General features: G+C 44.8%; 2 protein-coding genes across 8 annotated transcripts in view; one reads left to right on the plus strand and one right to left on the minus strand.

The window, feature by feature from the left end:
- The window catches only part of LOC144111251 (uncharacterized), a 19,522-nt gene extending 6,837 nt beyond the window's left edge, over positions 1-12,685 (minus strand). The window contains exons 1-3 of one of the 4 annotated variants that reach the window (XM_077644491.1): positions 12,281-12,685; positions 12,091-12,169; positions 11,540-11,691 (exon numbers count right to left, since the gene is read on the minus strand). The gene's annotated coding sequence lies outside the window, so the exon portion shown is untranslated. Of the gene's footprint in view, positions 1-11,539; positions 11,692-12,090 lie in introns of all 4 variants that reach the window. The other 3 variants (XM_077644500.1, XM_077644484.1, XM_077644481.1) reach the window with 3 other exon arrangements.
- The window catches only part of LOC144111274 (uncharacterized), a 25,070-nt gene extending 10,263 nt beyond the window's left edge, over positions 1-14,807 (plus strand). For 3 of the 4 annotated variants that reach the window (XM_077644519.1, XM_077644512.1, XM_077644527.1), the window contains one exon: positions 14,302-14,807. In XM_077644519.1, coding sequence (XP_077500645.1) covers positions 14,302-14,626 — 325 coding nt within the window. In that variant the 3' untranslated portion in view covers positions 14,627-14,807. Of the gene's footprint in view, positions 1-830; positions 914-14,301 lie in introns of all 4 variants that reach the window. The other variant, XM_077644536.1, reaches the window with a different exon arrangement.
- Positions 14,808-16,201: the final 1,394 nt, after the last annotated feature.

Below are 16,201 nucleotides of genomic sequence, written 5' to 3' on the forward strand. Positions count from 1 at the left end.
ATCTATCTTGAGGCTAGAGAAGTGATTGTTGTGAGTTTTGTAACTGGCACAAGGCGAGAGTTTTGGACTGCGGGTTTTAACCACGTGGAGACGTTTTTGTGCCCGCATTTGACGGGAATTTTGAGGCGCAAGCTATTCTTCCCACGCAGTGCAGCCCTGGAGAGCCGAGCACTAGGCCGGGGGACCACCTGTTCCCATTGGATTAATTGGCTGGTGGGCCGGAGGCCGCGGGAATCGTGCCCATGACCTCCCGTAGCCGAGGCGAGCAATCAAGCATGAGGCCACGGCTGTGGTGGAGATGCTCTTGTCACAGTTCAGACACTGAAAAGGCATATGACGTGATGTGGCATTGTTTAGAAACATTAATGACACAAAAAATCGATGAACAGCAGCTTAAGCTACAACAAGAGTGAGAGCATTAACAAGACGACCTCTTCCACACTTTCTTGTGACACCTCCAGCTGTGGAATGCTGCCCCAGATGCAGCATTCTTAACGGGACATGGCCCACTTAACTCTTGTGTATGGGTTTCACCACACTGGAATCCCTGCCCGTAAGGGACCCACAGATGCTGGCACATTTCAACTAGGAATCTGTGCAGGAATTTCAGCAGCTGTTTTCTTTCTCACTGGACGAAAAGTGCCTGACTGATCCGGACTCTTAGATTTGGAAGTTTGTTAAACTTATGCTCACAAGTTTTTGCTTTCTTTTAATTGTTCATAAGAGTGGTGTCCACATGTGCTGACATTACATGTGCTTTCACAAAAGAAACAAAACTCTTTGAGAAAATTCTGGAAAATTTCTAAACAGAACACTCTGCATGCTTTCAGGGGCTCCATACACTGCTCACTGTACTGCAAAAGAATATTTCAGGCTTTCAAGAAGGAACCCTTGAACAGGAGGGCTGACAAAGGTTGGTTTGCATATCACTGAGAACCACTGCCTTTCCAATGAAGGCACACTCTGGCATCCGTTTCGATAGCAGCAATGCCACAGGACAAGCACCAAGCAATTTCCACAAAAAGTAACAGCTTTTTACGACCTCATCATCACAGCTCGAACTAGCCTCTATTTATTCATTTCTGCAATAGCCTACAAGATTGACGAGGCCTGAGAGCAAGATTTACAGATCGATTTTGATGCCACACTGGGGTGGCGTGGCACCTCGCATCAGTATGCTGAAAGTGCATGAATTCTGCACATTACTATGACTACGGCTTATTCCACGGAAAATAGTTTTGAACGTAGCTGTGTCTATTCACATGCACCAGGCCAAATTTAATGAGGCGTGAGGCAACCTGTACAGAGCCAACCAGTATATACAATGCTCACCTAATTGAAGACAAGAAAAAGACAGCTAAAACAGACAGGCTGCCATGCCTAATATTTGTTAGAAGCAAAAATATGTCATGCCAATAAGAACGAACCATATGCTGGACACTCACAGTATCGTTAAAACTTGCAGTAGACCTCTGCGTTAATTTCAGTCCGTCCTTTTCCCAGTCTTGACCACTTTCTTGACGGTATCCCTCACAATTCCCCGATTTTTTCAGGTAAACGAAATTCTTCTTGACAATTCTAGGTTGCTAGACACCCTTTAAAACCGTCACAGCCCTTCAAAGAAATACAGTAGAACCTTGCTGTTCTGTTCTTGGTTTGTGTAATCTGCAGTATCACAAAACGAAAAATTATGCGTGTTGTGCTATTTTTATTCACAATACAAATCCTGGATAACTTTTTGAAACGATTCCCTGGTATACATGTCCATAATTTTGCCAAATTCTGACCATATGATGCATTCAGAGACCAAGAGAAAATGCCAGCCAAGCTAGTCATCATTTTTGGATGCTTTGCCCACATGCACCTGAGCGCTGCGGAGAAGACGCCACTGCTGCCCTGCACAAAGACAAGGACACAAAGCATCTTAAGAATAGCTGCGGCTCTTCCACAATGCACAAGTGTAACGGGACAAAGTATCTGAGAACGGTAAGAAGTAGGTGACGAACTGGACATGCCATGAAACTTCACCCCCATGTAAAACAAAAATATGGAAACAACTTGCAAGCGCTAGAAAAGGAACTTTTCAAAACTTGTGCCAGCACATTCACAAAAGTTTTAATGAAGTGAAAGTGCCAATAAATGCCAGGGACTACGAAATGGCGCAAAACCTGGACATAGAGACACTCACGTGCAGACCAGGAAAAATTTTTTTCATAGGTGCTAATTCAAGCTTCTTGCTAAAACATTGCATTCATAACATCAAAAAAAAAATGGAGGGGGAAAAAGGGGGTTGGGCGAGACAACAAAATAAAAGGGAAGGTGTCACAAACCTTTGCCTTAAAAATGCAAAAGGCCTTGTTTCGTACCATTTGCAGAAGCTATCATGTCAGGATTTCGCATTCATTGAAAAGCAGTGTGCAATCATCTTGAAATCAGTGTGTGGCAGACTAGCCAGCACTTAAATTACTGTAATATAATTACAGTCATAAATTATTTTTCTCGGTAATTTCTAATGTAATTCATTACTTTTGTGACCTGGTAATTTAGTAATGTAATGAACTACTTTCAAGCAGTAATTTCATGGAAAAGTAATTAATTAATAGCAATATTACTATTGCTGCATACCGAGTCCATGTTTCTCCTGGCATCTGCCATGCTTTGGCCTCGTGTTTGGGAGATGAGCATATACAAAGCAAAGATGTAGTTTATGGGGGTTTAACGTCCCAAAGCAATCGACTATGGTTATGAGGGACGCCATAGTGAAGGGCTCCGGGAATTTTGACCACCTGGGGTTCTTTAACGTGCACTGACATCGCATAGTACACAGGCCTCTAGCATTTCGCCTCCACCGAAATGAGACTGCCGCAGACGGGATCAAACCAGAGTTTTCGGGTCAGCAGCCGAGCACCATATAACCAATGAGCCACCGCGGCGACTCCCAAAGCAGGAATAAATTACGGAGGGCATTAGAGACTACTTCCATGCTTTGAAGACGAAAGACATTCACTTTTTAATTTATATTGTTTCCTTCCTTTCTAGTGACACACCTACTCATTAGCTTACAGTCATAGGGCAACACATACATTAAATGAATCATTACTTGCCAAGAAGCAAAGCGGTTTTGTGGCCCATGGGTTGTGATCACATCGCAATCAGAAAGCCCTTGGTTCAATTCTCTGCACCTTTGGAAGAAATTTTTCTCTTTGCTGATGATGTCATTGGGGGTTATGGACCACTTTTCCTGGACATCGACAACAACGCCGGGTATCGGTGTTAATGTGCCACTTAAGGCTTGTGCCTTAAAAGCGCGCAAGCAGTAATAGCCAGCACCCCAGGGGGGGCAACGCACGCGGACGAGAGGTGATGTGCGCGCAGGCGTCAGCACTGCCTTGGTGAAGAGTCTGCATATCAGTCACAGGACTGCTACGCATCTTCCTGCACTGCTTAGGGTCTCACACAAACGCACTGCATAGCCACCAGGAGAGCTCGATGACCAAGGCATGCCATATGGCACCTTCGCGCAGACGCACTGCAAGTGCTTGAGCAAGTACTTTGACGTCACCGCACTGACAAGAAGTCTCAACTGGCATGTATAAGAAAGTTAGCCATGAGCTGTCGGGTTTTTGTGGCCTCATCTGAGGCCGTATTTCTAACTCAAGGTCAAGATAGGCAACAGCGTCCCAGCGACATGCAATGTATTTCCACCAACTTGCCTCCAGAACAAATCAATTGAACAGCAGAATTGACAGCTTCTCACGCACCTGTGCACTTCTGGGATGATGCGTGGATAAGCAGTCATTGCACTCCCAATTCTGTGATTTCTAGGAAAGTAATTAGTAATGGAATTTAATTACTTTTCAAAAGTAATTTTGCCACGTATGGTGTGTGGTCAGCGGCTGCCTAGGGAACTTCTCAGTGTCCTTAAGTTCCTACGCAAACAATGACACACCACCCAGTTTCCTATTAGTGACAATGTTCATGAGAAAATGGAATATTGTGACAAAGACGACGAAGCTGGCTGCGGTGCGTTACAGAGCACTCGCGCTAGGCCAACGGCCATTAAATTATATCTCTGCCATCATTCATCGCAACTCACTCTTTGGACAGCCACCGCGTAACAATATTATACACCACACAGCATTTGCATTGGAGGGAATGGCCAAGAGCATTTTCCATTTGGTTTTCTGCGTGCTAAAGGAATATAGACACGTAATTTTGGTGGCATGTTTTCTTCTCTACAACGATGCAGAAAATACTACTACGCATGAATCACCATGTAATATTTGCCTATGACCGCTAAATAATTTATAATTCAATTTTTTCTGCCACGCTGTTTCAGTTTCAATAGCTGAACAATTGCTGTGACTGCAAAGAGTGCTTTTGTGTGACGTGAGGCATGGAAAAATGCCCATATAATTGCTGCTTCATCGTTATGATTTACTGCACTGCTGAAGCCAGCCTTCCTCAAGAGCCGGAATGACAACTAATGTGGAAGCAGCAATTGCAGTTTTTTCATGCCTCGCGTGACCTGTAAGCACACGGCGTCACAGTCCTCATTCGGCTATTGAAACTGAGACCGAAACAGCATGAGAAAGAAATGCTATTATAAATTATTTAGTGGTTATAGGAGAACACCAGGTGGTAATTCATGTATAACAACACCTTACGCATCATTACAAACAAAAAACACGCACCCAAAAGTTAGGTGTCTACTTCTTTAATTCTTTAGACCCACCATTCTGCTTACTGATCTTGCTTTGCAGTTCATCTGCTGAGTGACTTAGCGATATCACCTGAGAATCGCAGATTACTAAAATATTCTCCGTTAACTCTCATCCCCAACTGTTTCCAATCCAGGCCTCGGAATGGAGCAGGTATTCCTAAATACCTCCTGTTTACAGGAGTTATTTTGTTGCAGAGGACGCATTGCGGAGACTCATTTTTTTTTGCATGATTGGTGATGTATTAGACACTGCAGTCCAAGATTTCTTCAGCACAGTTTGGTATTGACACTGTTGCTTCCATCATTGGCAAAACGCCATCCAATGAAAGTAACGCCTACATGGAAGCGGAAGACAGCTATACTTGTACTGTTGGAAAAAACTGCATGCGTGCTAGACACTTGCTTGTTCACTCAAATACGGCCTAATAGAGCAGCTGCGACACGGGACCTGGCTTACATACCTTCGAGGCTGCACTCGTAGCTATGTGATTAAAAGGTTTCACCTGCGCATTCTTTGAAGTGCCTCGGGTATCATCTTTTACCAGGTCAACGGATATACTCAGGCTGCTTTCAGTTTGGGCATATTGTTACGTGGCGACCAGCCGAATAATAAGTGGCGATGAACGATGGCAGTGAGATCAATCTAATGGCCGCTCGCCTATAGCGCGACCTTTTTGTCCCCACGCCACTGCCAGCTTCGTCATTTTAGTGACACTACCCGGGGCTGCCGAGCGATCGTCCCGATCGTGAATAGAAGAAGACACCGACGGAGAGACGGCTCAGTGGAGATGGGCTCAGAGGAGGACGGTACAACAGAAATGGCATGGGGGGAAGTGCTGGCCACCACGATGAAAGATATGTGTGAATGAATCCTGGTCGACGAAGCTTCCGGGACACAGATCGCCAGTAGCCGACGGACGAAGCCCTTGAATGCACCGAATGGCATGGGCAGGGGGGCGGTGTCCTCACGTGTGGGCGGCGTCTCGGGTCGCGGCAGCGTTGTCATGTCAACGTGCCTTGTGGTCGGGGCGGGGGACGGGACTGGGGTGAGCGGCGAGGTCGGTTCAGGTTCGGCGGGCTGGGGCACAGCGGGGCGAACAAGGTGCACACGGCCGACGATAACGGCAGGCGGAGGACTCCAAAGATCCAGGACCAGGATGGGGATGATACCCCGCATCTCACACCAAATGTTAAGTGGCGACCAGCCGAATAATAAGTGGTAATGAATGATGGCAGTGAGATGATTTTAATGGCCGCTCGCCTATAACGTGACCTTTCCGTTCCCACACCACTGCCAGCTTCGTCGTCTTCGTGACAATATTGCCGCTTTGCGCACAGTTTTTCCAGAGTGCCGCGAGGTATGCCTTAATAAGGTTTTACTGTACCTGTGAATACTAACGTTGCTGAATTTGATGCATGTCAATGTGAAATCTGAACCAATTCATACACCTCCTGCAGTAAGGCCCATGATCCAACTATAATGAAAGAAAAACTGGTAATGGCGCAAGAAACGGGGACACAAAAGGCATACAAAAGACAGGACTGACGCCAACTTACAACTGGGGTTTATTGCACCTAGCCTGCCTTTTACACCACAACCAAGCCATATCAACAAATGCGTAAACGTTGTACATATCAAACGGCAATTCATGCGAACACTGGCAACAAAGTAACGCTGATCACTACAGAATCTAATCTACACAGAGCTTGGGAAGCCAACTTCTTTTCTGGCCAGCAGAAATAATAACAACATCATCCAAGGGGCATGACAAGTCCACACTATCAAATTATGAAACGCGTGAAGAAGGCGAAAAAGAGCACGAATTGAACGACAATGAGATAAAACCACGTGAAAAAAGATGACAATAACAAGGGATGAAGTCTGAAGATACAGCGCCTAGCGTCAAGTGATAAAAACTGAATATCATTCCTGTAAAAAAAAACAGTCGTCTTAGCGTCTAAAAAACTAAAAATTGTAAAACACCAAAAGAAAGGACGAAACAAGAGCACAAAACCAAGGGAAATCTGCGAACTACAAAAAACCTTCTATAAAAGACGTCTCGGCACTGCTAAAAATAATGGAAGGCTTGCTAACGCATTTGTTTCCAGCTTTTTTGATGAAATATGCCTCAACACTCTCTCTCTCAGTTTTATCTTTTCCACTCTTCAAAAATCTAGTTTTGTCGAATTTGGGACGGCACTTAGAACAGCTATTGCAGTGGTCAACGAGGAAGGTCCTTTCGTTGTTGCGCAAGTTTCGGGAATGTTCACTTGCACGCTCATTGAAACAACGACCTGTTTGCCCGATGTAAACGAGGCCACAGCTAAGCGGTATCTCATAAGCCACTTGTGTCCTGCATTGCGTGAACTTTTTTTGGTGTTTTATAGTGCAAGCCGGCCACTTTTCTCTGTTGGTCATGGCACAAAGTCTTGAAAGCTTACAAGGCGCGGTGAATACAACCTGAACATTGTGTCTGCTCGCTATTTTCTTAATATTATGCGACACCTTGTGAATATACGGTATTACTGTTACTGATGAATGCGAAACCGGCTCCCTGATGCGAGTGAGTTGCTTAAGTTTCTGCAAAAGCATTTCGCAAACCGCCGAAATTAGACAAAGCGGATAACCTGCCTGTTTTTGCGTTTGTTGATATGGCTTGGTTGTGGTATAAAAGGCAGGCTAGGTGCAATAAACCCCAGTTGTAAGTTGGCGTCAGTCCTGTCTTTTGTGTGCCTTTTGTGTCCCCGTTTCTTGCGCCATTACCAGTTTTTCTTTCAACATGAACCAACTCGCCCAAACTAGAGTTTTACTTATCCAACTATAAAATTAAAGCTCTGATCTATTGCTATGCGATGCATTCAGAACAGGTGCTGCCCTTGATGGTCTCACAGATTACTTTGACCACAATGGCAACAAAGGCATCAAAGGTTGCCTCCAAACTATAGCTCTCCACCATTCGTGGCAAGCTTTCCGCTGGTCTACTGTCTTTTTCCACAGTGGCCCACTCATAACTCACCCCAGTTCTGACTGCGGGGCCAATCCAGCTAACAAGTCTTATGCAGTGCTGTTCGGATGGACCTTATGGCCATGCCACTGTTCTAATTACACCCCACCACTTTCGCTCGGACCCATGGCGACATTCCTAACAGAGGTGGGGGAAGGAGGAGCACCATGAAAGCCAAATTTACAACAAGGACGTAGTGCAGCGGCCTCGCTCAAAGCTCTTGCCCTGAGCTCAAACAGCACAGGTACTTCTGGTTGAGCTTACAACTTCGGACAGCTCACCAGCCACACACATCGAAACAAATTTTTAATTACACATGCCAACAATGCCACATCTATTAAGATATGGAAGATGGTGTTAAGCCATCTATTCTCTAACCAACCCAAAATTCTTACCACTGTCAAGCAGATGACCTCGGTTCTCTTCGTCAATACATCCAGCTCATTACTGTTCACAGCTATGGTAAATTGTCATTTTGACCTCTCAGATTTTCTCACCAAGAGGCACAAGGGCAATTGGTTAATTGTACGGTTCTTGGGACCAAGCGCCATTAAGCAATCACTACAAGCTCTGGGCAAACACTCCCTGAAGTGGCCACCAAAAATCTTGCACCAAAGCTGCAAATTATACTGTTTGAAAGGGCATTACTTTTTTTATTTATTTGTACCTCAAAGGCCCACAAGGGAGTATTGCAGAAGGGGTGGGCTGACATGTATTAAAACTTCCTGCCACAGAATTTTTCAGAAAAGGCAAACTGAAGAACTAAACTATTCATCTACATCCTTGAGGCTTTTTCCCCCCCCGTAATTGCTATTGCACTAGAAGCCGTGTGTTGGTGCTTGAATTTGAATGCCACACACCCATATGCATGCAGCACATATCCTTTTACCAGCATAGCACCACGTAAGATCATGTCAATGCCTCATTTGGGGACAAGGGGTGCAAGCACACAAAACAGTAGGAACAAAACGCAAACACTAATGTGTGAGTCACTCCTGTGCTCTGTCTTTTGGGCTACATGTCTCAAGATGGAACAACCCCCTCCCCATTTTTCTCAAAAAGTGAAAATACATCTACTCCTAACTTGTGAAAACAAAACGACGAACACAGAAGGAAGAAGATAAACATGTCTCGTCCTTGTCTTTCTATGTATTCTTCAATTATAGGAACTACTTCCTCGTTCAGCTCCCTGTCCTACATACATTCGTCTATGGCTTCTCGCCTCTCGCCACTGCTTGTTTCTAGGGGTACAAACATTGCCAGTTTCACAGCAGGAGGCCCACTTTCAAAGTTATAATTTGCTAGATCTGTGATAGCCTAGTTGTTTTATTCATTATACAGGCAGGCTTTGTTCATTTGGGGTCTGTAGGTGAAAGCTGTTGTCTTAATAGTGAATGTTTCCACGTTTCGTTTTTGTTTCTTCTTTCTATGTAATGGCTAGGACAAAAACTGTCACCCACCCAATGCAAAGGAAATAGCCACATAATCATAAGGTCTCTTCCATTTGGCTGCACTTTCTGCACTAGTTCAAAAAGTGCAGCACGAGTTCTAGGCTGGCTTGCACTTGCCGAAATGGAAGCGCAGCTGCGGTGCAGCAATACGGCGGTGCCCATGTGTAGGTCGAAGAAGCGGAAAAGGTATGGCACTAGTTATTTAATGAAATGATGACAGTTCTTTGTTGAAAGCTTTATGGTTTATGGGGGTTTACCATCCCAAAGTGACTCGGGCTATGAGGGATGCCATAGCAAAGGGCTCTGGAAATTTCGACCACCTGGGGTTCTTTACCATGCACTGACATCACAGTACACGGGCCTCTAGAATTTCGCCTCCATCGAAATTCGACTGCCATGGCCAGCATCGAACCCGCGTCTTTCGGGTCACGGGTTTCATCCTGGCCGCGGCGGTCGAATTTCGATGGAGGCGAAATTCTAGGGGCTCGTGTACTGTGCAATGCCAGTGCACGTTAAGGGAGCATAGAGACCTAATTTTGGTGGCATATTTTCTTCTTTATAATGATGCGGAAGACACTACTATGCATGCATCACCATGTGGTATTTGCCACAACCGCTAAATAATTTATAATCGAATATTTCTGTCATGCTGTTTCAGTTCCAACAGCCGAATGAGAACTGTGACATCAAAGAGAGGTTTTAGGTCGTATGAGGCAGAGAAAAACATATAATTGCTGCTTAATCATTTTAATTTACTGCTGTACTGAAGGCAGCTTTCCTCAAGGGCAGGAATGACAACAAATGTAGAAGCACCAATTATATTGCAGTTCACGCTTCACATGACCTACAACCTCTCTTTAAGGTCACATTCATTGTTCAGCTAGTGAAACTGAAACAGCACAAGAAAGAAATTCAGTTATAAATTATTTAGCAGCTATGAGAGCATATCACGTGGTAATCCGTGTATAATGCCTTACACCTCATTACAAAAAAAGATTGGTTTGGTTTATAGGGGTTTAACGTCCCAAAGCGACTCAGGCTATGAGGGACACTGTAGTGAAGGGCTCTGGAAATTTCGACCACCTGGGGTTCTTTAATGTGCACTGACATCACACAGTACATGGGCCTCTAGAATTTTGCCTCCATCAAAATTCAACCCCCGCGGCCGGGATCGAACCCACATCTTTCGGGTCAGCAGCCAAGCCCCATAACCACTGAGCCACCACAGTGGCGTCATTACATTAAAAAGAAGAAACCACGCACCCAAAAGTTAGGTGTCTATGCTCCCTTAAAGAACACCAGGTGGTCAAAATTTCCGGAGCCCTTCACTATGGCGTCCCTCATAGCCTGAGTTGGTTTGGGACGTTAAACCCCCGTAAGCCATAACCTTTCAGCAAATAACTGTCACCATTTCATTAAATAACTCGTGCCATACCTTCTCTGCTTCTTCGACCTACACATAGAGGAGGTGAGTGATTGAGGAGTCATAATGAAAACCTAAGCAGTCGAGTCGCATGGGCAGCATTTCAGCGCTAATTCGTAAGTCGCCTATGTGTATACATGCAACGATATTTTTTTTTCTTTCTGTGAAATGACCATTTCCTACAGCAGGTTCATGGTAAAACTTCATTGCGATTTGCTGCTTGAAAATTCCTCCAAGTGTTTCAGGATTTTGGTGGTTGTTGGTGTCGGCGGCATGCAGTTGGTTGCAATTTCGTGACGACAGCAAGGCTATTGGACAATCGGGCCTGCACTCGACCATTCGTTTTGGAAGCGGCCAGTGCCAAGCTGCATTTGAACTGCCTGAGCTGACGTTGCACGCTGCCGGCACCACCGCGGAACTTCACAGAACTAGTGCAGAGAGTGCAGCCAAATCAAAGAAACCTATCATGACCAATCTTAACAAAGTTGTAGTTTGGGCTTGTTCGTATAGCATATTAGAAGACATAGCGCAGCACAATGCGACAGAGAAAAGGAACACACAGGACGAGCGCTTATCCTGTGTGCTCCTTTTCTCTGTTTCATTGTGCTGCACTATGTCTTCTAATATCACCACAATGACTTGTCACACACTGCAACAGTGTCTTGTGAGCTTTATGCACCTCACAAGCTTCCAAACAGTTAAAGGACATCAAGCACATTGCCCACAATGTTCATCTCTTTAAGGGGTCTTTACACCATCAGCTGTAAAATTGTCTTAAGCTTAGAGGCCTTAAAATTAAGCTTGCTTTTCCAGTTGCCTCATGCACTCCATTCTAGTTGGCTACCTGGGTCCAAGCACCTTTCCTACGTAAAACCGATGCTCGGCGCAGGTGGCACAGCACTCATTTTAAAATTCTCACAGAAGGCTGAGGGCTCACCTTGCGGCGCCTTAGAGCCTTTGCTGCCTCAGCATTTTAACGTTCCATTTGTTCAGCCTCTGCGCCAGCAAACCAACGCCGGACTCGAAGCAGGAATCGGGAAGGTCCGTGCATACCACAAAACTGCCAGTCAGTTTATAAAGTCCTGTTTTCTGAAATAAATATGAATTTAAAAGAACATGTTTCACGCTGCAGACACCAAAGCGTAATCGCTTATCTCGCCGCAGTTTTTGCACCTGTTTTAGAAAGCGAATTGTAACAGCAGCACACAACTGTAAAGTGCAGCATTAATTCAACACTCTACAGACTTTCCCAGCCGCGAGGCCACAAAAAAATCGGACCGCGTACAAAACTCATCGCACAAACGGTTAGTTCAACTGGACTGTTGTCAAAAGCTTCTCGCCTTTTTTCGGGAGCACGCAAAAGCTGGTAATTATGCGTGTTTTACATGACCATGAGTTAGGTTGGGCTGGGTTGACAAAAGATATAAAAATACGCTCAGCGCTTGCACTTTTCCGTATACCTGCAGAGAGCTTTTGAGCAGAACTTACGATAAAACAGATGAGTCTTTCCCTCCGGGCCTTTGGGTCCACTGCCGGGCAAGCGGTCTCAGCGCTAGTCCTGGGTTATCTGCTAACACAAAATATTCGGGCGCAAGGAAGTTGACAACGGAATGCCGAGTGTCAGATAACGGGCAATCACTCAGTATGTGCATACCAAAAGATAGCAAGAACAAATTACGTGCAACACGATCGCGCGCTCTTTCCGTTGACGACTCGACCGGCCAGGGTGCTACTGAAATCAATGCTCAGCTCGGCTCAAACCATAGCCTCCTCAAACAGCAAAAAAATTGCCGGACGTGACGTCTTTTCTTCAAACCAGATGTGACGTCATGGGTTGAAATAACGCTTGCGTTATTTCGACCTGGTTGCAGCAGTCACTGCCACGCAGGCCACCGAGCCAGCAAGGAGGCAAGCCTTGTCCAGCCTATCCAGTATCCATCCAGCCATGCAAGCAGACGCGAGTACAGTGCTCTAGAAGGCTGTAACGCAAGTTTGGGGAGGCCACGGTCAGGTGAAACGTTGGACAGGTGGTGCTGCCGTACTGTGATGGATAGAGCGGATAAAGCCGCTAGTGATGGAGACAAGGTATCTTTCTAGGCCGTTCCGAAAACATACAACTTGGAAAGCAGTAAAAGGAAAAAAATGAACTTGCTCGCGTTGCTCACACCATCATGTTTCAAAGGAGATGATTCTGAGAGCTATTTATCAACCAAAGCTTCGTTCGGGAAAGCCAAAGCGGGACAAAACGCTGTCCCACAAGTACCTCTGTGGGACACCGGGACCATGGCTGCAAAAGCGGGACTGTCCCGCCTAAATCGGGACGTCTGTTGACTTTATCTTTCACACCTGTGCACATGCAGCTTCACCTTCATCCTTCTCTCTTGTAGATACTCATCGTCATCCATTGGTTCCATTAGCAACTGGGCTTGAATACAGTGGAGTAATACAGCAACCTGTGGATCATAAGCTGTTATTGCGAACTGTTGTTTCTTTACAAGGAGACTGAAAGGAAGTAGCAAAGTAGATAATAAATTTCTATGTGATATCTGTACTGTCCAAGTAATTCAATAAAACATTGTGGTGGGCTAGTTGGTGATTCATACTTGGAACGAACGGCAGCGTAAAAAAGGACAAAGGGGCGTTCTTTGTGTCATGTCCTCTTCTGTGGTTGTCCTTTTTTGCGCTGTCTTCGTTCGAAGTATTTAAGTAATATCTGTATTTTATTGCGTTTTTGTCTATAAGATCTTTGTGCATGCTTTCTGTATTTATTGCCATTTCACATAAAATACACTCAATTGCAGGTTCAGTGCTGTTTATTCCTTCTTTCTGTATCATTCCATTTTTCGTGCTGTTTTTAGCCTTGAATGATGAACCAACTGACCCAGCAATCCTTCCTTTGGAACCATTGGACAGACTCGGGGGGGGGGGGGGGGGGGGGGGGGGGGATGTAGAGTAAGTTACTCCCACAACCATGGGCATTAATGGCAGTAGGAAGCGGAAATGGCACTTGCGTCTTTAAATCGCGGTGCCTTGTCGTGCCAGAGTTCGCACCTCACTTTCCATGTACTTTTGTTCAACTCAACCTCATCAGCTCGGTTTACCCTTGGTCAACCATGCCCGACATGCTTGCAAATGTTTAACATATTGCTTGTTATTGATTTTGATCATCTTGGTATACTGTCTTGTTCTGCTTTTCATTCATTTATTTATTTGTACATACTGCGAGCCATAACTTTGGCCTAAGCAGGAGGGGCACACAATTATAAAAGCCATAAAACCATTAGCCGCAACAGCCACAAGTCATTTAAAGGTCATAAAATCCAACATTCATCACAACACCAACACTAGGAGCCATACGAAAATCCTCCAACTCCTTCACAAAATATTTCGAGTCACATAAACCTAAAGGAAGGCGATTGCACTCTGCAACAGTATTCAGGAAAAAACTTAACTGAACCTATTGGTTCATGTGAAAGTTGGGGCTAGGGAATGCTGATGTACATGTCGGGACCTTCATATATCTATTTAGTTATGTTCAGGAAAACAAAAATTTGAACCTCTGTCTTCTTTCCAGTTTGACCATCACAAGTTTGTGTTTTTGTAATATGTTGTGGAAGCGGATGATTAAATTACATTAGGACAGTTTAACCTCTTTTCTGGGATGATAGCATGCTGTCTTGTATGTTTCATCATGTGCAGCTACCAGTTGTCAATGAGGCACCAGATGGCTCAGAAGTGCTCCTGTCATTGGAGGACAGCCTGCCTGAAGGAAGCAGAAGAGACGGCCTCTCACAAATTGTGGCCAGCCCCCCATTTGCAGTGCCAGTGCTGCAGTACCTGTACTGCAAATCACAGGCAACCGCAGCGGCGACACAAGCAGGGCCAGTGCTGGCGCAAGCAGCAGTGCCACAGCAGGGGCAAGCAGCAGTGCCGGTGCTGGCACAAGCGCCAAAAGAAGGGAACCCCAAAAGAGCTGCCACAAGCGACAAGGATCTGCTATAGAGCAGCTAGTTGCCCTCCATAAAGGAGAAAGTGAGGCAGCAGCAAAGGCCAACCGCAAGGTACACAAAATGCGCAAGAAAATGGTGCGCCTCCAGAAGGAAGTGAATGCCATAAATGTAAGCATGGTGCAACTGCTTGCAAAATTTCTGGACAACAAAGAAAATAATGACTCGTTCAATAAAGAGTGATCAAAAAAGCTGGAAGTTATTTGATTTTCCATGATATTACAGCATGTGATGAAAGATCTTTTACTGCTGTAAGTTTTGTATTGTGTTTTAAACAATGAATTGTATTGTGCGGGCTGGCTACCGTGGTAGCTTGCAGTATTAGTTATAAACAGAGCACATGCATACACTGCAGGGGTACATAAGTGCAATAATCAAACAAGTCTTGCAAATACATTGCTGCTGCTCTTGCAGTAACACACCACCTGCTTCTCCACTCAGAACCGCTGGCTGTTGCATGTTCACGAGGAACTGTTTGCTACAAGGCTGATACTTTTCTTGCAACATAACTGGGTGTTTTTTTTTTTTTTGGGGGGGGGGGGGGGGGGGGGGGGCAAGTGATAAAAAAGTGGGGAATTTTGACAACAGCAAAATAGTAATGGCATGAAATTGTTCACAGAAAGCATACTTTGGTTTAACGAGTTGGGATGGGAATGTAATGAAATTTATCACACTAAGTCTTTCAAAGCTCTCACCATTGGGTCATATTTACGTCACATTTTTGTGTTTGCTTTGTGTGTGGATGATGTGTGCAAAAATGTGAAGCTTCCACCTGTGACCGACATGATTTCGTTACCTTCATGAGCAAAAGGAAAAAATTTCTCGCAACTGTTGCTTAATCTTCGACTAGATATAAAATGTTCACTGTAATATGATTGTAAGTACCAACAGCTTTTTTGGTCAGAGGTATCCGCTTCCACTGGGCTAGCATCAGGTGCATGCAACAGCCTAGCAAAAAAATATGGTAATACCCAGGGGGCCCTTATTGGGAAGGTCATTATAGTGAATGCATTTCATTCACTATACTGCTTTCAGGATAAAGTTGAATGGCGCAAAGGAACAAACACGGGAAGACAGAGAAAGAAAAAGCGCCACTGCTGTGTCTTCCTGTATTTGTTCCTTTGTGCCATTCAGTTTTATGATGAACCAACTAGCCCAACAGCAAGCGCTTCTGCTTTCAGAAGTAGGAGTGCAAGACTAAAAGCTTGTACTGCTTGACAAGGAGCCAACAAGTTGCTGATTGGCAATGTGGCAAGACGATGGCCAGTTATACACGGAAATTATAAGCAAACAGCAAGTGATAGAATAGCGGCCAATACGCAAACCATGTGACACAAACACAAAATGAAAAGGTAGTACAATGGCAATGAAACAGCAACATAAACAGCAGTGCTTAACAAGAACGAATCATATAAATATTTAAGGCTGATGCTGGCATTTTACTATCGTCTGCGAGCAAAACTATTTGAAGAGATTTGTTTACAGGAAGCAATGAAATCATTATTAGTTCATTAGAGATGGTTGCATGTAGGTGAAGGTTTGTCATAAAGAGTTCTAGTAGTCAGTACGAACCACTTCGTTTTGTAGCTTAA

Source organism: Amblyomma americanum, chromosome 1 (genome assembly GCF_052857255.1).
Source record: "Amblyomma americanum isolate KBUSLIRL-KWMA chromosome 1, ASM5285725v1, whole genome shotgun sequence".
In the NCBI taxonomy this organism is placed as follows: Eukaryota; Metazoa; Arthropoda; class Arachnida; order Ixodida; family Ixodidae; genus Amblyomma; species Amblyomma americanum.